Genomic DNA, 22,705 nt, shown 5'->3' with positions numbered 1-22,705 from the left:
CTTGACAGACAGAGATCACAAGTAGGCAGAGCAGTAGGCAGAGAGAGAGAGAGGAGGAAGCAGGCCCCCCGCGGAGCAGAGAGCCCAATGCGGGGCTCAATCCCAGGACCCCAGGATCACGACCTGAGCCGAAGGCAGAGGCTTTAACCCATTAAGCCACCCGGGCGCCCCTTGCATAGAGTTTTGAAAGTGGAGAAATAAGTTTCCTAACAGAAAAAAGAAGTAGCTTTCAAGAGTTACTACAACTTTACCTCTATTTAAGATGGTTAAACACTTCAACTTAAACATGGCAACCCAACTAGTAAATGGTATTTGAAAAATTCTGAAAAGTCATGAAGCATTTCTTTTTTAGGAAGTGAAGATGAAATATGGAAAACAGGGCACCTGGGTGGCTCAGTGGGTTAAAGCCTCTGCCTTCGGCTCGGGTCATGATCCCAGGGTCCTGGAATTGAGGCCTGCATCGGGCTCTCTGCTCGGCGGTGAGCCTGCTTTCCCCCCACCCCCCCTCTGCCTGCCTCTCTGCTTGCTTGTGATCTCTGTCAAATAAATAAATAAAATCTTAAAAAAAAAAAAAGAAAGAAAGAAAGAAAGAAATATGGAACACATGAGACTCCAAAATCTAATCTCTAGGGCAGAATGACAAAAAAGTGATGGAGCAAAAAATTAAGAACCAGGATGTATTTCACTAAAATTAACTGATTTGTAAGAGTATAAATTAAACTTCCATAGCCAACCTAGATTTCCGTAAGTACACTTCAAGAATTAATGAGAATCCATATGCAAAATACTTTGGGGTATTTATAAGATGGGCTAAACAAAGTATTACTATTTTAATTACTTTTTTTGGAGGAAGTCTGGGCAGTCATACATTAAGTACACTCCAAGTACTGGGAAAAAAAATCAGAGCAGATTTCAGAAGTGTTGTGCTTAATATCCTATATGGATTATAATTTAGAATATGATTCCAACTCTTCAGTTAGGCTCCATCAGTATAACAAACAGTTTGAAAAATCAGGTTATATCTCTCATCTTCCTAGACCCTTAAGATCATCTGAAAACATTCCCCGAAAGCCCATGGGATATCCACTGAATGGTGGATTCCCTGGTATCCTAATCTGTTTCCTTTAAAGAGCCCTTTACATTTATTTATTTATTTAGTTAGTTAGTTACTTAGTTTCAGAGGTAGAGTTTAGTGACTCATCAGTTGTATATAACACCCAGTGCTCATTACATCAAGGGGCCTCCTTAATGCCCAACACTTCGTTACCTCATCCACCTCCTCAGTTCCCCTCCAGCAACCCTCAGTTTGTTTCCTAAAGTTAAAAGTCTCTTACGGACTGTCTCCCTCTCTGATTTCATCTTGTTTTATTTTCCCCTCCCTTTCCCTATGAGCCTCTATTTTGTTTCTTAAATTCCACTTATGAATGAAATATTGAAATCATATGATAACTGTCTTTCTCTGACTGACTGATTTCACCCAGCATAATGCCCTCTAGTTCCATTCACATCGTTGCAAATGGTAAGATTTCATTTTTTGATAGCTGAGTAATATTCCATTGTATATGTATGTGTGTGCATATCTATCTATCTATCTATCTATCTATCTATCTATCTATATCATATCTTCTTTATCCATTCATCTGCCGGTGGACATCTGAGCTCTTCCCATAGTTTGGCTAATGTGGACACTGCTGCTATAAACACTGGGGTACAGGTGCCCCTTCAGATCACTATGCTTACATCCTTTGGCTAAATACCCTTTATATTCTTTTAAAAAATTGAAAATGACTTAAAAAAAAAATCACCTCTCCACAATGTTGAGGCAGGACACGCCATCCTGGCCACCCACAGCATAGAGAAAGCCTCCGAGCACTGCCACGCCAACACTTGTCCTGCAGGTACTTGTAGGAGCCACATCACTACTCCACTGGTTGGTTTTGGGGTCATACCTGCAGAGAACACAGTAAAAGCAGTTTGTATTTCACAAAGAAAGTCTGGCTATATTTACATATTCTCTATTCTTTCCTCTAAATATGGGCTGATTAATAACAAAAGCATATGAAAAGCTAATTTAGGTTTTATTTTTTAAACTTAATTTTTACTCATACAAATTACATATGAATATATTTTCTTTAAAACTTTTTTCAGAATGTTATTGCTATAGCTAAAATTTCCTTTGAGTTCCACTAATTTCTGGTCTCTTCCCATTGTGACTTGGTGTATGTCCTTCAAGACTTATCAGTAAAATACTTTTATTTATTTATTTGTCAGAGACAGAGGGAGAGAGAGCGAGCGAGCACAGGCAGACAGAGAGGCAGGCAGAGGCAGAGGGAGAAGCAGGCTCCCTGCCGAGCAAGGAGCCCGATGTGGGACTCGATCCCAGGATGCCGGGATCATGACCTGAGCCGAAGGCAGCTGCTTAACCAACTGAGCCACCCAGGCGTCCCTATTTATTTATTTTTTAAAAATATTTTATTTATTTATTTGACAGACAGAAATCACAAGTAGGCAGAGAGGCAGGCAGAGAGAGTGGGGGAAGCAGGTTCCCTGCTGAGCAGAGAGCCTGATGCAGGGCTCGATCCCAGAACCCTGAGATCATGACCTGAGCCAAAGGCAGAGGCTTTAACCCACTGAGCCACCCAGGCGCCCCAGTAAAATACTTTTAAAAAGGTATATTTATATGCAAGCATGTTTTCTTTACATAAATAATACTGAAGTAATCATAGCTTTTTTACTCAACGTACTTCTGAGATCTATCTACGCTAATAGATAATATTCTAGATTTTTTTAATTGTGTGTGCCACTACATATTCCTGTTGATGTATCCTTACATTGTGTCTGACATTTTGCTATTAAAAACAGTGATTGCCCTTGTATATTTTTACCTGAGCAAATAGACAATGACAAGTAGAATCATGGGGCACAGGGTAGAATCATTTTCATTTTAAAAAAATGCTGTCAAAAAAACTATCAAATTGCTCTTTGTGTAAGTAATTACATTAATTTTATTTGTTTCCAATTTAATTAACTTTTTTTTTTCTATTTCTTTCTTTTCCTTCTATTTTCTTGGGTTTTGTTGTTCTTTTTATAACCTCATAATTTAGAAGCATGATTTATTTTCTCATCTTTCTTATTTTCAAATGAATGCATATTAAGTTAAAATGCACTATAAATTTCCCTCTGAATACACCTTAGTTGCAGTCCACACATTTTGATATATTTGGGCTTAATTGTTATTAAGCTGTAAATATTTAATCATTTCCATTCTTTTTTATTTTTATATTTTCAATTTTTTTAAGTAGGCTCTATGCGCAATGTGGGGCTTGAATTCACAACCCTGAGATCAAGAGTTGCATGGTCTACCAGCTGAGCCACCCAGGCACCTCTAACTCAATTTATTTTTAAGTGTGCTTTTTTTTTTTTTTTTTTTAGCTTCTAAGGAGCTGATCCCTGTTTTATTTTTCAGCTATACAATCTAGATCTTTCCGTGCTGCAGATGTCACAGATATGTTAAGAATCACTGTAAATAAACACAGTTGAATGAAGAAGGGTAAATGAAAGCAAGAAACTAGAACAATTATTGTAGGATTCCAATGTGCCAAGCATGGTGACAGATAAGGGAAAAGACATTTTAACAATGATAGCCAATCAGATATGCACAAGTATGTTCAAAATACTTTCCAAAAGGCAGAGGAATGAGTAACTAATTGTGTGGTGTCAGAGAAGGCTTTCTATAGGAAATAATATTTGAGTCTTGAAGAGATATTCCAGGGAAGAAGGAACAGCATGCATATGGGTAGGCAAGGAGCAATAAAAGAGTTTAGTGTGTCCAAGGAACTACAGGCAATTTGGTGGATCTGGAGTAGCACTAGGGAACAGTGGTGTGGCCGGGGGAGACAGACTGCAAAAATAGGTCAGGTCGAGGTTACATTATGAAGGACTTATATGTCATGCTAAGGGGTCAAGGCTGCCAACTAAAGTCACAGATGTAACAGTAAAGCAGCAATCACATTTGTTTCCTAGTTAACATCTCAATTAAAAAAAATTCAAATTGACCTTACCTTTCAACACTATTGAGATAAGAAGATCCATCATGGCCTCCTACTGCATAAAGCAGGTCATCAAGAACACTGACCCCAACTCCACATCGCCTTTTGCTCATTGAAGCTACCATTCGCCATTCATTGGTCTGTGGATCGTATCGTTCAACACTAGAAATGGCATCTCCACTGCACCAGCCACCGACTGGGGAAGTAATAGAAGTGGTCAGGAGAATACCTGTCCTAAAGCACAGAAGGTATCACTCACTGCAAAACCAATTATCTCTAGAAGCAGGTCAAAACATAAGTTATGACTTCTACTTATTCTACTAGGGTTGTTATAACTTTAATTTTCTAAATAAGTTAGTATTAGGTCCATTTTACAGAGGAGGGCAAGGACACTAATTTAAATCAGACTGAAAAGTAATGTGGCATTTAATTGATCGAGCACTTTATTTAGGGAGGAAACTGGGGTCTGACTATTATCTCTACTAAGCAATATGATCTTGGGACTATCTTGTAAACTACCTTTTTTTGTAAAATAAGGAATAAAAACTAAAAGTGAAATAATATACACACGAAACTGCTTTCTAAAGAATAAAACACTACATAAATGTAATTCGTTATTGGAAACTGAAAGAACTAAAGCCAGACAAAAAATAACAAACATCGGTGATACGGTGAAAAGGGTATCCTCTGACGCTGGCATGTATTCCTCTAATACTAGTGGAAATGCAAACTGGTACAGCCACTCTGGAAAAGAGTATGGAGGCTCCTCAAAAAACTGAAAATAGAACTACCATACAATCCAGCAATCCCACTTCTGGATATTTATCCAAAGAAAATGAAAACACCAATTCAAATAGATACATGAACCCCAATGTTCAATGTGGCATTATTTACAATAGCAAGATATGAAAGCCACCTAAGTATCTACTGATAAATGAATGGGTATGTATCACATATATACAACTGAAAATTACTCAGCCATAAAAAAGAAAGAAGGAAATCTTGCCATTTGCGACAATATAGTTGAATCTAGAGGGATCCAACTAAGTGAAATAAGTCAGACACAGAAAAACAAACATAATACAATTTCACTTATGTGGAATCTAAAAAATAAAACAAACAAACAAAACAAAACAGAAATAAACTCAAAGATATAGGAAACAAACTATTGGTTACCAGAGTGAGGAAGGTTTATGGAGTGGCTGAAATAGGGAAAGGGGAGTAAGAGGTACAAATTTCCAATTTAAAATAAATTAGTCATTGGGTATAGCAGAAGGAATACAGTCAATAATACCGTAATACATTTGGTGGTGACACATGGTAACAAGGATTATTTTGTAATGCATAAAAATATGAAATCACTATGATGTATACCTGAAACTAACAAGATACTATATGTAATTATACTTTTTTTTAATTTTATTTTTTTAGTATTCCAAGATTCATTGTTTATGCACCACACCCAGTGCTCCATGCAGTATGTGCCCTCCTTAATACCCACCACCAGACTCACCTATTCCCACACTCCTCTTCCCTCCAAAACCCTCAGTTTGCTTCTCAGAGACCATAGTCTCTCATGTTTCATCTCCCCTTCTGATTTACCCCAATTCACTTTTCCTTTCCTTCTCCTAATGTCCTCCATGTTATTTCTTATGCTCCACACGTAAGTGAAACCATATGATAATTGACTTTCTCTGCTTGACTTATTTCACTCAGCATAATCTCTTCTAGTCCAGTCTATGTTCATACAAAAGTTTGGTATTCATCCTATCTGATGGAGGCGTAATATTCCATTGTATATATGGACCATATCTTCTTTATCCATTCATTTGTTGAAGGGCATCTTGGCTCTTTCCACAGTTTGGCGATTATGGCCATTGGTGCTATGAACATTGGGGTACATATGGCCCTTCTTTTCATTACATCTGTATCTTTGGGGTAAATACCCAGTTGTGCAATTGCAGGGTCATGGGGTAGATCTATTTTTAATTTCTTAAGGAATCTCCACACTGTTTTCCAAAGTGGCTGCACCAATTTGCATTCCCACCAACAGTGTTAGAAGGTCCCCCTTTCTCCATATCCTCTCCAACACTTGTTGTTTCTTGTCTTGTTAATTTTGGCCATTATAACTGTTGTAAGATGGTATCTCAATGTGGTTTTGTTTTGAATCTCCCTGATGGCTAATAATGATGAACATGTTTTCAGGTGTCTGTTAGTGATTTATATGTCTTCTTTGGAGAAGTGTCTGTTCATGTTTTCTGCCCATTTTTTGACGTGATAATCTGTTTTTTGAGTCTTGAGTTTGAGGAGTTCTTTATAGATCTTGGATATCAGCCGATCAAAATTTTACTCGTGTTTTTCAAAGTGTTGGAATAAACAATCCTAAAATTTGTATGGAACCAGAGAAGACCCCAAATTGCTAAGGAAATGTTGAAAAAGAAAAACAAAACTGGGGGCATCACGTTGCCTGATTTCAAGCTTTACGACAAAGCTGGGATCACCAAGACAACATGGTAGTGGCACAAAAACAGACACATAGACCAGTGGAACAGAGTAAAGAGTCCAGAAATGGACCCACAACTCTATGGTCAAATAATCTTCGACAAAGCAGGGAAAAATATATGGTGGAAAAAAGACAGTCTCTTCAATAAATGGTGCTGGGAAAACTGGAGAGTTATGCGTAGAAGAATGAAACACAAGCCATTCTCTTACACCATACACAAAGATAAACTTGAAATGGATAAAAGACCTCAATGTGAGGCAGGAATCTATAAAAATCCTGGAGGAGAACATAGGCAGTAACCTCTCTGACATTAGCCACAGCAACTTCTTTCAAGACATGTCTCCAAAGGCAAAGGAAACAAAAGTGAAAATGAACTTTTGGGACTTCATCAAGATCAAAAGCTTCTGCACAGCAAAGGAAAACAGTCAACCAAAGAGGCAACCCACAGAGTGGGAGAAGATATTTGCAAATAACACTATGTTAATTATATTTTAAAAAACTATAAATCAGAAGCTTAGGTTTGCTTTTATTCTAATAGGGGAAGGGATTTTTGACTTATCTACTCATGGTCTCTTAATAGGTCCTCTTGTGACTAAAAATCATACAAAAATTCTTATAATATACACTACAAAATACTTTGTTTAATCTTCAATCTGTACTGAATTCTACATTATCCAATATGACATTTAAGGTCAGAAGACTTTTAGAAAAAACTACATTTTTCATAACCAGAATGACAGGTTCAAAATGAGTTCCACAGAGCTTCTTGGAGTACTACCTGAGTTCTACCTGGAAAAAAAAAATGTAGTTATACCAGATATACTTGTTATTCTTTCAAATCATCTCTATTCCAATCCAAAATAAGAACTATACTCTGGAGCTTAAGAAGTTAAGTAAGAATACCTTAGTCTCAAAATACTTGATAAATAATGGTTTCTATAATGTTTCTAATCTTCTTCTAGATGGATGTGAAAACTCACTCCTGTATTTCAAATCTCAATGTGCTGTACACATTTTATTTTTTATGGTTTCATTTATAGATTTTATATATTTGACAGGGAGACAATGAGAGAGGGAACACAAACAGGGGGAAGGGCATAGGGAGAAGCAGGGTCCCCACTGAGCAAGGAGCCCAATGTGGGACTCGATCCCAGGACCCCAGGATCATGACCTGAGCTGAAGGCAGACGCTTAACAACCAAGCCACCCCGGTGCCCCTTATGGTTTCATTTAAATCAGAATATTCAAATAATACTAAATCACAGCAAGGTGGGGGATGGGTTAGATGTGGGATGGGTATTAAGGAGGACACTTGTGATGAACACTGAGTGTTGTTTGTAAGTGATTAATCACTGAATTCTACTCTAGAAACCAATATTGCGCTTCATGTTAACTAATTTAAAAAAAATACTAAATCACAGGAAGTTTGTGTATCTTAATTTGCTTAAATTTTAATTCTGTTCTAGAATATATGCCAGGAGTTTCAATATCAGAGAAAACATCTTAAAATCCAAAATAAAATTTGGCTGCAAATGTGAGGGTTATAAGCATTTAAGACGAATCAAATACCCTAACCACCAAACTTGGGCATAATTTTATAATGGGAGTCATTAAAACCAATTATTTTGGATTATCTGGCTCCAAATAAAATTATTATCACTTCATAAATTGTGTTATTTGATACTAATGAAAAAATGGGCCTTTAGGAAAGAAAATTTAAATATTTCCTGTGACCTGAGGAAACAAGAAACGGAAAGGATCAATTCCACTGTCTCAGGGCAACTTCACCTGCATTATGATTTCTGAGGCAATAAGTGATGATATAGCTGCGACAGAACTAGTTATTATAAGCTAAGTACAAGCTGTACTTAGCAAAATAAAGTGTACATATGTCCTTGCCATGAGAAATCTCAATGTGAGTTAAGCAATGTACCTAAGAAAAAATATTGCTGAAAAATAAAGAAACATGTAGTTTTATATGGGTAAGATGTTGACAATAAAAAGAATTACTTCAAAGACATATTTGGTCAAAAAGCATTATCTTAAAGAAGGCAACTTTTAGAAATGAGGCTCACTGAACCCTGAAAACTTAAAAAAAAAAAAAACCCTAAACAAAATAGGAACACAAAATGACAATTATCAAGAAGTCTAATGGAAAACAAGAGGACAGGCCAGAAGATAGTAAGAGAAGTAAAATGCTCCTGAGTAAAAAGCTACTAAGATTATATCTTAGGTTTCCAGAGTTTATTTCCACAGAGTGATGAAGAAAGGAAGGCTAAATTTTCTAAAGTTAAGCAAGAATTGGTAATTTGGGATTCTAAAGATAATGAAAACAAAATTGCAATAAAAACCAAAAGAAATTGAAGATTAAGCTTTACTAAGTAGAGACAGGTCAAGATCTAAAATAATGTCAGTGGACAGTATCACTCAAGAATGATATTCAGATCTGGAAAATAGAGAGAGAAAGACCAAAGCAATGTAAAGGAAAAGACCTAATGTCTTTTCTCTACAAATGAAAATGTAAAGCTTCATAGTGTAAAAAAAGATAGCAGATATTTAACTTTTCTTCTTTATATTTTTCTATTAATTAAAATTTCTTATTTATTTATTTGAGAGAGAGAGCGTGAGCATGTGTGTGCATGGGCATGTGTGGGGGAAGGGCAGACAGAAAGGGGGACAGAGAGGGGGAGAGCGAATCCCAAGCAGGCTCTGCCCCCCATTGAAGCCCCACACCAGGTTTGATTTCATGATCACGAGCTCGTGACCTCAGCCAAAATGAAAAAAGTCAGGCACCCAACCAGCTGAACCACCCAGGCACCCTGTTAATCAAAATTTTACACTGCATATATATTATCAGAAAAATAAAGGTGTTATTTATTTATTTTAAAAGATTTTATCCATTCATTTTAGAGAGAGTGTGTGTGTGCTCTAGTGGGGGGGAGGGGCAGAGGCAGAGCGAGAGCAGACTCCCTGCTGAGTGTGGAGCCCGATGTGGGGCCCAATCCCAGGAACCTGAGATCAGACCTGAGCTGAAGTCAGATGCTTAACAACTTAGACAACCAGGTGCCCCAAAGGTGTCATTTAAAAATAGGTTATCTTTCATATGCAAAGTGATATTAGTAATCCATTAAGGTTACTGGCATGTACTTTCCAATTTTCTTTTTTCATCAGTCATGGTGGGTTGATGCTCATTTCTCACTAGTATTCCTCAGGATCAACAGCAAGCAATTAATCTTTACTGAGTGCCTAGTCTGACAAGATTGCTCGGCAATCTGGAAACTACAAAGCTATATTAGAAATGGTCTTTGCCTTCAAATAATTAACAACATTGTCAAGAAATCAGATATTCAATCAGCAATGTGAAATTATGTGATTACTAGGAGGAATTTGAGATCATAAAATTGATCCAACTTAGCTGGCTTCTAAAGAAGATAAAATGTGGTTTTACTAATAACATGATCTTTTTTTCTTAAAGATTTTATTTTTAAGTAATCCCTACACTCAACATGGGGCTTAAAACCACAACCCTGAGACCAAGAGTCGCATACTGCACTGAGCCAGCCAGCTGCTCAAAGGGTACTTTCTTTCTTTTCTATACCCAAAGTGGATCTTGAACTCCCAACCCTGAGATCAAGAGTCACATGCTTCACTAACTGAGCAAGCTAGTCACCCAATACCATGATTTAATCAAAGAGGCAAATGAGATTTTCATGAAGATGGTTACACACTGGAAACATGCCATCTGGCAATTAATAATCAGGTCACATTGGAAAAATATGGTAGAAACCAGCAGGATAAAGATGACAGCTATTGAATAACCTAAGTGAAGTCAAGTTTAAATTTCTATCTAGGGCCACCTGGGTGGCTCAGTGGGTTAAGCCTCTGCCCTCGGCTCAGGTCATGATCTCAGGGTCCTGGGATCGAGCCCTCCATCAGGCTCTCTGCTCAGCGGGGAACCTGCTTCCCCCTCTCTCTCTGCCTGCCTCTCTGCCTACTTGTGATCTCTCTCTCCCTCTCTGTCAAATAAATAAATAAATAAAATCTTAGAACAAACAAAAAAAAAATTTCTATTTAAGGAGCTACATTAGTGTCTCTCAGCATTCCCAAAGGTATGCCTTGTCTAGTTCCACTGGATTGGTATCCCCACCAAACCCAGAGAGGACCCTGGACATGAAATATACTTTCCATATGCCTATTTGGCTTAGCCTCTAGCTTTTCATCATAGGGAGGTTCTCTTCTATTTCATTTGTTTGAGTTCCTGTCACCTTCCCCTCTACCGTAATCTTGTTCTTAATCATTGCCAGAATGTTCTGAGGCTGATGAAACAGTACTGTACTGTCATCCCTAGTCTGGAAATTAAAACTAACAGTCAGCCATACAAAACAGTTAATAGAGCTCATAATAATGGACATAACTCCACAAAGATGGCCGTACTACTACATTCCTAAAACCAATACATCATGAAGCCACAGGTAGCAAATAATTAGATCTTGCAGTCTTCTAATTCTAAAAACAGACAATTGACTTTTAAAGTTGAAAAGGCGGCGGCGGGGTGGGGGGGGGTGCCTATGTGGCTCAGTGGGTTAAGTCTCTGCCTTCGGCCCAGGTCATGGTCTCAGGGTCCTGGGATCGAGCCCCGCATTGGGCTCTCTGCTCAGTGGGGAGCCTGCTTCCCCCCCGTCTCTCTCTGCTTGCCTGTCTGCCTGCTTGTGATCTCTCTCTCTTTCTCTGTGTCAAATAAATAAATAAAATCTTAAAAAAAAAAAAAAGAAAGAAAAGAGAGGGGGTGCCTGACTGGCTGTTGGGTAGAGCATGCAACTCTTGATCTCAGGCTCGTGAGTTCAAGCCCTATGCTGAGTGTGGAGCCTATTGAAAAAAAAATTTTTAAATAAAATATCAAAATTGGGAAAGAGAAACTCTAAGACTGTATGGGGGGGCAAGGATGCAAGACATAGGTGTGAGCATGCAAGTGTCTGCATAAACCCACATAAACAGGTGATTATGTACCTGTTGCACACATAGGAACGAAAGACACAGGAATAAATAAGAGTGCTAATACAAATGATAAATCTATTAATAACACCAGAGACATACGGACAACTAGGAGTATGGGAGAATTCAGTGCATAGTGAATTAATAATTAAGTCTGAAATTTAAACGAGAATGAAGAAATTCCTTCAAAAGAGAAAAAAAAAAAGCCTGATGAGGATTAAGGAGAAAAAGAAAACTTGGCATCAATTTTCTTCTTGAAGAAATACTACTCTCTCTCTTTCTCAAATAAATAAAATTATTTATCTGACCAACAGAGAAAGCACAAATAGGCAGAGGGGCAGGCAGAGGAAGAAGAAGCAGGCTCCCCACTGAGCAGAGAGCCTGATGTGGGGCTTGATTCCAGGATCCTGGGATCATGACCTGAGCCGAAGGCAGATGCTTAACTGACTGAGTCACCCAGATGCCCCTCAAATAAATAAATAAATCTTTAAAAAGTGGGGGGTGGCACTTGGGTGGCTCAGTTGGTTAGGTGTCCACCTTGTGATTTAAGCTGAGGTCCTGGTCTCATGGGTCATAGGATCAAGCCCCATGTCGGGCTCTGGGCTCAGAGTCTACTTGGGATTCTCTCTCCCTCTCCTTCTGTCCCTTCCCCTGTTCTCACATGTGCGCTCTCTCTCCCTTTCAAATAAATAAAAAAAGAAATACTACAATACCCTCTACAAGAAGAAATTTAGATGAAAAAATTTAAAAAGAAAGAACTCAAAACAGAAATGATCACATTTTTCTTCTTTTTTAAAAAGATTATTTATTTGAGAGAAAGAGAGCAGGGGGAGGGGCAGAGGAAGAGGAAGAGACCGGGGAGAGAGAATCTCAAGCTGACTGCGGGCCTGACTTGGAGCTCGATCTCAAGACCCTGAGATCATAACCTAAGCTGAAACCAAGAGTCAGACACTTAACCGGCTGAGCTACCAACGTGCCTCTTCTTCTAAAAATATAGGGGAAAATATATTTCCACATGCCAACAGAAAATTAAACTGGAAAGAAAAAGATAGACAGTGGTTAGGCTGATGGAAAAGGATACTATGCCCCAGAGATTGCACAAAATTCCGTGATGAAAAGGAATAGAACACTTCACATAAAAATAAATAGATAGCTAGATAAAAAATAAAATTGGACAAAAGAATCCAAACATGTCTACATCTAAAAAGCCATGGAATTAGAGAAAGTTGGGAATTAAAATAAAAATACTACAATAAATCCTGGCTAGCTCCATGAATCAGAATTAGAAAAAATATTCAAAGAACTTGCTACAAACTAAATGTTTGTATGCCCCATCAAAATTTGTATGTTGAAATCTAGTCCCCAGTGTGATGGTATTAGGGCTTTTGTGAGGTGCTTAGGTCATGAGGGCAGAGCCTTCATGAATGGGATTAGTGTTCTTATAAAGGAGAATTCAAAAAGTTCCCTTGCCCCTACCACTGAGAAAGAACACAGCCAAAAGACGAGAAGACAACCTTCCATGAAGAAGCAAGTGGGCCCTCATGAGACAGAATCTGCTGGTGACTTATCTTGGACTTCCCAGCCTCCAGAACTGTGAGAAATAAATTTATGTTTATAACCACCCAGTTCCTGGGTTTCTGTTAGAGTAGCCCAAATGGACTAAGAAAGAACTAGTAAGAAGTAGTCTGACTATTCAAGTGAGCGAGGTAGCTGAATTTACATGGATGGAAGGGAAACATCTGAGGCTGAAAATTCTCAGAGATTTAGGAATAGAGAGTAGGAGCAAAATGATAGAGCAGGTTGTCTTGGGCTCAGTCTAGCTCAACAGAGCTAGGAAAGCATGTAACTGTTTAATGTAATGTTTTTTGACAGTTCTAGATAATTATGAGGTGTCTTGCACACTGGTATAAAATTAATGCATATGACTCATTTTAACAAAACATCCTTTGCATGACATTTTTAGACTTATATAAAATAGAGCACTCTCAGAGAATACCAGTGTTGAATCATGAGTTAACAGTCAAGCTACAAGGCAACTTATTATGTGTTTCTTATGACAGTGGATATCACAGTTGTCCAAAGCATAGATCAAGTGACAGTTTAACATGTGGGAAAGTATTCAGTTTAGTCACAGTACAGTAAGTCCCAAACCTGCAAAGAGTACTTCTCCACATCGAATAGGTTTCCGTGGTCTTGTCCTTGGTCCTTGCATTAGTGGTCGTTCTTGAGGCAATAGGAGATAGTTTTTAGCTTCATCTACCAAGTCTCTGTGGAGGAAATTTTGCCTTTATTCCAAATGTCTAAATAATATTGTTAGTCAAATCCCAATATGGTTTAGGAATATGTAAGTTGGCAAAGGGGAACAAGCATAAATCAAACCAAATCATGAATGCCAGCCAATATTTAAAAAGTCACAAATACAAGAGAAATGATGCCAGTCACACTATGAGTTGTAAATTGATTGGTATTTCCATCATGACTTCTTATCTTAGTATAAAATTTAGCCTAAAACTTAATATGCTCGGGGCCAACAACAACTTACGGGAAACTAAAACTTACAACTCAATTACCAGCCTGCATAGTTATTGCTTTCTAATGAATTCTACTAGATTCTGCAGAATACTGGCAAAGCAGTACATCAGCTCTGGCACTAGATATTTGTTATTGTAATTAAACAATATAACTATGTCAAAAACTGGATTGCTAAAAAGAAAAACTAAACTGTCATTTAATAATTAAGTTGTTACCCAGTACCATATAAAATGGTTTGCTCTCAACAAGTCTGCTGAGGATGAACAAGTTTTTTTTTCTGCCTATTAAGGTACTTTCTGAGAAGATCCTAGTAATTATACTTGTTGAATACAATATCCTAATACAAACCATTCATGTATGTACTCTGCTCACTTGAGTCCTCTGAGTTGTTCAGTGCCTGATCAGTGCAAGTTCAATCTGTTACTCTATTCTTTCCCAACTTTGGAAGTGTTTCCTAAAATATATTTTCATTTCTCTAGCTTTTTATGTTACAAAGAGTAATTCATTCCTGCAGGACCAGTCCCAAGCATGACCCAATAATGCACTTCTAATATATGGTTTTGATAAGACTCTTCCAAAAAACCAACAACCCCTGCCCCCCAAATCCCAACCTGATGACCAAGAGCTTTTTCAAGTTTCCTCAGCCTTAAAAACAAAGATTGTGATCTCCTAATAGCTGTTTTTTTTTTGCTTTTTTTGATTTTATTTATTTATTTGACAGACAGAGATCACAAGTAGGCAGAGAGGCAGGCAGAGAGAGAAGAAGGGAAGCAGGCTCTCCGCTGAGCAGAGAGCCCGATGTGGGGCTCGATCACAGGACCCTGGGATCATGACCTGAGCCGAAGGCAGAGGCTTTAACTCACCGGGCCACCCAGGCGCCCCTAATAGCTGGTTTTTAATTGAGTGCTCAGGGATTCCTAGAAGGAGTACTATAGAGCTGATACTTAGCAAGCCAACCCAAAATTAATAGTAAGAACAAGAACACTTACAGCTATGTGTCAGTCCCTGTTTTAAGGGCTTAATATGTATTAACTTGCCAATCCCCACTGCAGCCCGATGGAATAAGTACTATTGTCATCCTACTTTACAGATGAAGATACTACAGAAGAAAGAGGTTAAAGTAACTTGTTTAAGGTTTCACAACTAATAAATGTCATGAGGTCAGGATATCAGGAAAGGGCTTTTTTTTTTTTTAGAAACTTTTTTCCCCCCATTTTATTTTATTTTATTTCTTTTCAGTGTTCCAGCATTCATTGTTTATGTACCACACCCAGTGCTCCATGTAATACGTGCCCTCCATAATACCCACCACTAGACTCACCTGTCCCGCCACCCCCTCCCCTTCAAAACCTTCAGCTTGTTTCTCAGAGTCCACAGTCTCTCATGGTTTGTCTCCCACTCCGAATTCAGGAAAGAGCTTCTTTTAAAAGTGACTTTGGAAGTACCTTTACTTTGTGCATCAGAATCAGTACAATCTGATTTATGTTTTATGGGGGAGGGGCACTTTGCATTGTTTCTTCAGATTTTGAATCCATAATTCATGCAGTTTTCCTTCTGCTATTGTAAATATTTGAGGGAATTAATTGCCATCTGTCTGCTTTTTAAATTTAAGAGACAAATATCTAAATCCCTTCTGACATACCTTGTTAAAGGGACAGGCTTCAGATTACAGAAGAAAGGCAAATGATTCTGCATGTTCTACCTCTGTTCTAGGGATTCCTAATACTAGAGCAAGTTTCTTTAGTCACTAAGGGAGACCCAAAGGTCAATACAGTTTAAGGAGTTCTGAGTATTGACTTGCTCTTTCATTTTTATATATAGAACATGCTGGCGGGGGGGCGGGGGGAATGGTTAAAAACACCGTATGATCTGACTGGAATCTAAATCTTAAAACCTATCATACTGGGAAAAGTAATTTTTAAATCATATCTGTTTTATAGAAATAGCCCAATAAAAGAGGTATCTTGTTTGTATTATAAAAGTGTTCAGAGTTTTTTTCAGTCAAAATACATTATGAAACTACTCCACCAACCTCTAGTGGAACCCCTTCCACAGCTGTGTGAGGAGTAGTCCTTTGACTCTTTCCACACCCCTAGAAAGCAAAGCTGGTCCTATTCCCTAGGCAGGCATATGTGATAGAATGATAAACTGCTCCTGACACTTTCTGACAAGAGTCAACAGCATTATTTATCTCAAGAAAAACATAAATTATCAGAGAATTGCCTCTTCAAATTCAAGCTTGCATTAAAACCTTAGAAATCTACCTCTTTATTGCCACTTCTATACCAATTAGCATCATACATAAAAACTAATGGAATGGAATCCTGGAAGCTCAGTTGTCTCTTCTTCCATCTCCTCCTCTTGACCCTAACCCAGAAGAAAAACCTGTTAAATACTGCCCTGGTGTCAGCACTAAGAAATACAAATATTTAGGAAGCAACACAAATAAGGAAATTAGGAGAAAACAGGAACACTCATTGCTGATTTTTCCCACCCAGAGCCACTCATACCTGCATTCTTCATCACTTTTGATGAGGGGATCAGAGCCTACGGTGCCCACCAGGAACTTGGGACTAAGCAAAGGCAGACGAACGTGCTGTAGCACCTAAGAGGTAATAAATACTGTTAAAGGCATGAGCTCCCACTTGCAGGGTATTTAAGAGAATACATAACCCATGTTCCCATACTGTGTTTTCAATTGCTTTGGGATCTAACTGAATTAATTTGATTTAATTAATAAATAAAAAAGAGGGAGGGAAGGCACAAATACTAAACCTAAATTTATTCTACCATTTCAGTAATCAGAATAATCAGAAAATTGAAAGTATACTAATATCAATTTAGAATGCTATTTTGAGCTTTCAGCAATATGTTATAAGCTCTTTTATAATTACCTTATATAACTGGACTATAACAATCTGGAAGAATATCCTATTAAGTTGCTAAAAATATAGTCATAATAACAAGAACTTTAAACATTTCATCTAGTGACTACTTATGGCCCATATCATCCCTGTACTCTTCAACATGTGATAGGATTTCCAAGCCACATTGGGATGGGAAGCAAGATAACTGCCATCTTTGCTTTCTTTTGTTCCTTTAGTACCATTCGGGTTCTGACTTGTCCTATACCCTAACCTACAGCTGAGGCAAAATAGAGAGGAAGCCAAGGAGCAAAAGTACATAGTGATAAACACTTAAAATGTTTCTAAACACTATCTAATGATTTATTGGGAGACAGATGATCTCTGTTACAGTCTAACATAAGGGACAGTGACAACTGTTTCTTTTTTGCAAGTCAAATATATACTATTTCATCCACTACAAAAAAGACAGTTATGTGGAGAAACATTTCCATCATACCTGGGGTAATTGAGGACGTCTTTCTTGAATACTATATTTGACCCAGGCCATCACTGCGTTGAACACCTGTTCTTCACTGCGAACATTTAGTTCATCACTAGATATTATATCAATGAGCTGATTGGCTGGAAGCAACATGAACTCCTCACTTTCCATCACCTGTTCAAAGTTAGGTAAGAATAAAGAAAAGACCCTGTGACTACATTTAAGGTACTGTTTCAATATTGTTCTTCAAGGTTATGGGACAAAGCTCTATTTCATAATGGAGCTGCAGTTCAAAAGAGTACCAGAGAAGAAAAAAATTTTGAAAAGGGAACAAAGATAGGCAGAGCATGGAGGACTTTTAGGACAATGAAACTACCCTTTCTATTACTACAATGATGGATGCATTTGTCAAAACCCATAGAACGTATAACAGCAACAGTGAACTCTAATTTAATTATGGACTTTGGGTGATGATAACTGTGAATGTACGTCCTTCAGTTGTAAAACACGTTACCTCTCTGGTGCAGAATATTGATAACAGGGCTAACAGTGTGTGTGTAACTGGGGTACATGGGAACTCTGAACTTTCTGCTCCATTTTGCCATGAACTTAAAACTGCTCTAAAAAAATAAAGTTTAGGGATTCATGGGTGGTGTGATCTCAGGGTCGTGAGATTGAGACCTGCATTAGGTTCCATGCTCAGCACAGAGTCTGCCCCTTCCCTCTGCGTACTTTCTTTCATTCTAAAATAAATAAAATCTTTAAAAAATAAAGTTTATTAAAAAAAGGGGTGGGGGAACAAAGGAGCATACCAAGGACATAATTAAAATCGAGGAAAAATAATAATTTGTGATTCAAGCTATTTAAGAAAAAGGAAATCTGTTTTCCTATAATGAAGTATCAAAATATAAGTTTACATTCAAAATAAACCAAACTAACTACACCAAATTATAACTCCAGAAATATGAGGCATACAAAAAAATCAGAGGAAGCTTTCAGAGGAAGATTAGTAGCTGAAAGAGAAATGTCTGGGGCAGAAACACAAAGGGGCCAGTTTAAAAAAAAAAAAAAGAATGTGGGTATTAACAATTCTGCAAGCAAGAACAAATATACTGAGGAGAGCATTAGACCCATGAAAACCTGTGAATATCAAACCACTCTGAGGAGCAACCACGGGAATGAAATGACAACAAGGATATTACCTTGTTGTGCAGTCCAGCCACAAATCCCAAGATCTTGTAAATCTTGTCATCGGTATGTAGAGTAGAAGGGGGCAGGGTGCAAGGTGGAGAAGGGAGGGAAACAGGACTGCTACACTCCATGTGGTCAGTTCTCCCATTCAGAAGACTGTGCTACCTGTCATGTCTATTATTTATTAGTGCGGGAAGGAGACTATTAAGAGCTCTAATTCCTACTGTGTGAGCTCTAATTCCTACTGTGTGAGCTCTAATTCCTACTGTGTAACCTCTAATGCAGAAGATGTACTTTTTTTTTTTAAGATTTTATTTATTTATTTGATAGAGGGAGAGAGATCACAAGTAGGCAGAGCAGCAGGCAGAGAGAGGAGGGGAAGCAGGCTCCCCACAGAGCAGAGAGCCCGATTCGGGGCTCGATCCCAGGACCTTGAGATCATGACCTGGGCCGAAGGCAGAGGCTTAACCCACTGAGCCACCCAGGTGCCCCAGAAGATGTACCCTCTTAAGAGGGCTTTTTTTAGAATAAAAAAGTCAGAATATTTAGCAGGATAGGAGATAAGCCATAGCAATTTGAATATTTGATTAAGAATGTTTTTTCCCAAGTACGTCAGAAAAAAATGCAAATTCCAAAACCATGAGAGCCATAAGGTCAGCTGTACTTAAAGTAGAAAATACTAATGAACTCTACGATTTTTATAGGCACAAATTTTCAAATCGTCTGAGTGAGGAAACCTTCTGGAGGTCAGGAAATTAAATAGGCTACCTCCATATTTTAGCTGAGGTTGCTCACGCAGGTGACTCAGTAGTTAGAACGACTGCATTGTACTCTCTGTGGCAGGGTTGTCAAAATTAGTAAATCAAACAAAGGACATACTTACACTAAAAAATTACTTGTTGTTCGTCTGAAATTTATACTTAAACTGGGCACCCTGTTTTTTTATCTGATAACCCCATGATGGGGTTATAAAACGAAGAGCAAAATTCGGGGCCTGGCCCCAAATTAAGTGTTCTGGCCTTCACAGCATGAAGACTGTAGCCATGGCTATATCTTACTTTCCCCTTATATTTTCACTCTGATCTCTTAAACACAAAGGTGGTATCATATATCTCTGTGAAGCGCCTTAGCATTCTTTTGGATCTTGTTCGAAGTATAAATCCTTTTTCCCAACTTAGTGATTATAAACCAACGATCACCAAATTTAAAGTTTATGAATAAATCAGTATTATATTCACTAGTCACCTACTGGAAACACTAAATGGCAAGAAAACATGAAAATATGTGTGAGAAAATATTTGTTTGGCACTTAGCAAAGAGTAAAAATAATACTTTTGATAAAGTCTGGTCTGGTTAAATTGTCAATTCTCCTTTTTCCACCAAGAGGAAAAAGATACTAATGCTCACGATTAAAGCAAGTCTAGCACTGAAGTCTATCCTTGACCAAACAACCAGTTTAAGAAAATAATTCCTTTTTTTTTTAAGGTTTTATTTTTTGAGAGAGAGAGAAGGGAGAGAATGCACAGGCATGAGTAGTAGGGAGGGACAGTGGGAGGAGAGACTTCCTACTAAGCAAGGAGCCTGAGATTATGACGTGAGCTGAAGGCCACCATTTAACCAACAGAGCCACCCAGGCGCCCCAAGAAAATAATTCTTTTTTTTTTTTTAAAGATTTATTTATTTATTTATTTATTTGACAGAGAGAGAGAGAGAGAGAGATCACAACTAGACAGAGAGGCAGGCAGAGAGAGAGAGAGGGAAGCAGGCTCCCCGCTGAGCAGAGAGCCTGATGCGGGACTCGATCCCAGGAACCCGAGATCACGACCTGAGCCGAAGACAGCGGCTTAACCCACTGAGCCACCCAGGCGCCCCAAGAAAATAATTCTTTAAAGTATCTGCTTTAAGTAAAAGTTTATAGGAGATCTGAATTTTAAGTCCCACACTATCTTGGTAATGAGCTTACTTTCAGTTTCTTCAGATGAATACGGATGCAATTTGAAGAATGAATAAAGCTCAGCAGCTAGAGTGAATAAGCAAAGTCATCTAGAAGTGAATGGTGAACTTAATGTTGAAAGACAATTTTTAAATTCATGTTTATGGACAAAAATAACACTGCATGAATTAAGCTAGGTCTAATGAAATAGAAGGAAATTAAATATAGTTTTAAATTAGAGAATAATTTAAATGAGTCACGTGTTAAGCCCCAAATGGTGACAATTTTTCTATCTGCACAGAACTAGTGAACAAACTAGTGCATTTTAGTCCATGAACAAGGGGATTTCATTATGGTATATATCAGGTTCACTTGAGAGGCCCGGTTAGAACTGGAAGGGATTCTAAAACTTTCTGTACTATTAAGGATATTCTTCAGACATTTGCTACTACTTTAGATCCAAAACACAAGCTATGGTTAAGGCAGGAAATTTTTAAAAATCAACCTTATTTATTTTAAGTGTACAGATCAATCAGTTTTGAACAGTGTACTCATGTAACCATGATCTCAATCAAGATACAAAATATTACCATCATCCTAAAAGCCGGCAATTCTGAATGTGGGGTCCATTGACTCTGCCAAATTATTTTGGAAATTCTCAGTGCCGGCGAATCTTTAGTTTTAGAGAGTGGATTTTGACATGTGAAAATAGTGGGATGAAATTAAGAGTCAAATCTATTTTTAAAAAGTGTATGAAGTAGTTAGATTACTTTAAATGAGAAACTAACTCTATTAACTTTAGTGAGGTATGAACTCCATTTACTCGTGGTGTATTCCACTTTTTCTATTTAAGTGGAATCAATTTATTAATATTTTATTAAATATTGTCATATCTGAATTAATGAGAGAGCTCTATTTGTAGTTTTCTTTTAGAGTCTGTGGTTTTGACATCAGGGTGATTTTGTCTTTGTCAGCCTCCTCCTTCTTTTTCTGAAAGACTTTATATAAAATTAATATTATGTCTTCTTTAAGTGTTTGATAGAATTCACCATCCGGGATGGGTATTTTCTTTGTGGGAAGGTCTTTAAATTACTGTTTCAATTTCTTTCATAGATACAGGATTGTTCTGGTTTTGTTTCTTCTTGAGTCCGTTTCTGTAATCTGTGTTTTTCAAAGAAGTTGTCCATTTCCTATCAGTTGTTGAATTTACTGGCAAAAGGTTGTTAATACTCCCTTATTATGCTTTTTAATCTGAGGGATTTGTAGTGATATCCTCTTATTTCTGATATGGGTAAATTTTGTCTTCCCTCCTTTTATTCTTGGTCAATGTAACTAGAGGTTCATTAATTTTTTTTCAAAGAACCATTGGTTTTTTGCTCTAACCTTTATTCTCTTCTTCCTTCTACTTACTTTGGGTTTAATTTGCTCTTCTTTTTCTACTTTACAAAAGTAATCACTAGAACAAAAGCACAAATGATCCTATATACCAAAACAAATAAAATAAAAACAAAGAGCAGATTTTTCACATAGAAAAAGAAATACAGTAAATATAACTAAATTAGATACCTTTTATAAAAAATTAGTATGATAGAGTTGAGTGCAAACATATCAGTAACAGAAATAGATAGAAATGGGCTTTAACTGCCTATTTAAAAAAAAAGATTTTCAGGGGCACCTGGGTGGCTCAGTGGGTTAAAGCCTCTGCCTTTAAAGGGCTCAGGTCATGATCTCAGGGTCCTGGGATGGAGCCCCGCATCAGATTCTCTGCTCAGAAGGGAGCCTGCTTCCCCTCTCTTTCTGCCTGCCTCTCTGCCTACTTGTGATCTCTGTCTGTCAAATAAATAAATAAACAAATAAATCTTAAAAAAAAAAAAAAAAAAGAAAAGGATTTTCAAACTGGCTCACAAAGTAAAACTTAATTCTATGCAAATTCAAGAAAAATACCTGAAACATGATGCAAAAAGGCTACAAGTAAAGGGCAAATGGGCAAAGATACATCAGGCAGGTGGAAACAAAAGAAAATAAGAATTGAAAGCCAGGTATCAAAGTAGAATTAAGACAACAAATGAAGTAATTCTGACAAAGGAGGATACTTTATAAAGCTAAAAGTCACAATCTGTAATTAGGATACAGAATTATGATTATATATGCATTAAAC

At 37.5% G+C, this 22,705-nt stretch overlaps 1 protein-coding gene across 2 annotated transcripts in view; it reads right to left on the bottom strand.

Annotated features, from left to right (window-relative positions):
- Positions 1-22,705, bottom strand: part of KLHL20 (kelch like family member 20) — a 62,549-nt gene that overhangs the window by 12,981 nt on the left and 26,863 nt on the right. For both annotated transcript variants that reach the window (XM_032838831.1, XM_032838832.1), the window contains 5 exons: positions 17,439-17,597; positions 16,586-16,680; positions 13,695-13,810; positions 4,062-4,245; positions 1,806-1,949 (listed from right to left, as the gene is read on the bottom strand). In XM_032838831.1, the coding sequence (XP_032694722.1) occupies positions 1,806-1,949; positions 4,062-4,245; positions 13,695-13,810; positions 16,586-16,680; positions 17,439-17,597 (698 nt within the window). The remainder of the gene's footprint in view (positions 1-1,805; positions 1,950-4,061; positions 4,246-13,694; positions 13,811-16,585; positions 16,681-17,438; positions 17,598-22,705) is intronic.

This window comes from Lontra canadensis, unplaced genomic scaffold, assembly GCF_010015895.1.
Source record: "Lontra canadensis isolate GAN:19392208 unplaced genomic scaffold, GSC_riverotter_1.0 scaffold106, whole genome shotgun sequence".
NCBI classification, from domain to species: domain Eukaryota; kingdom Metazoa; phylum Chordata; class Mammalia; order Carnivora; family Mustelidae; genus Lontra; species Lontra canadensis.
Note: the sequence above shows the minus strand (reverse complement) of the source record. Positions and strands in the feature narration are given on the sequence as shown.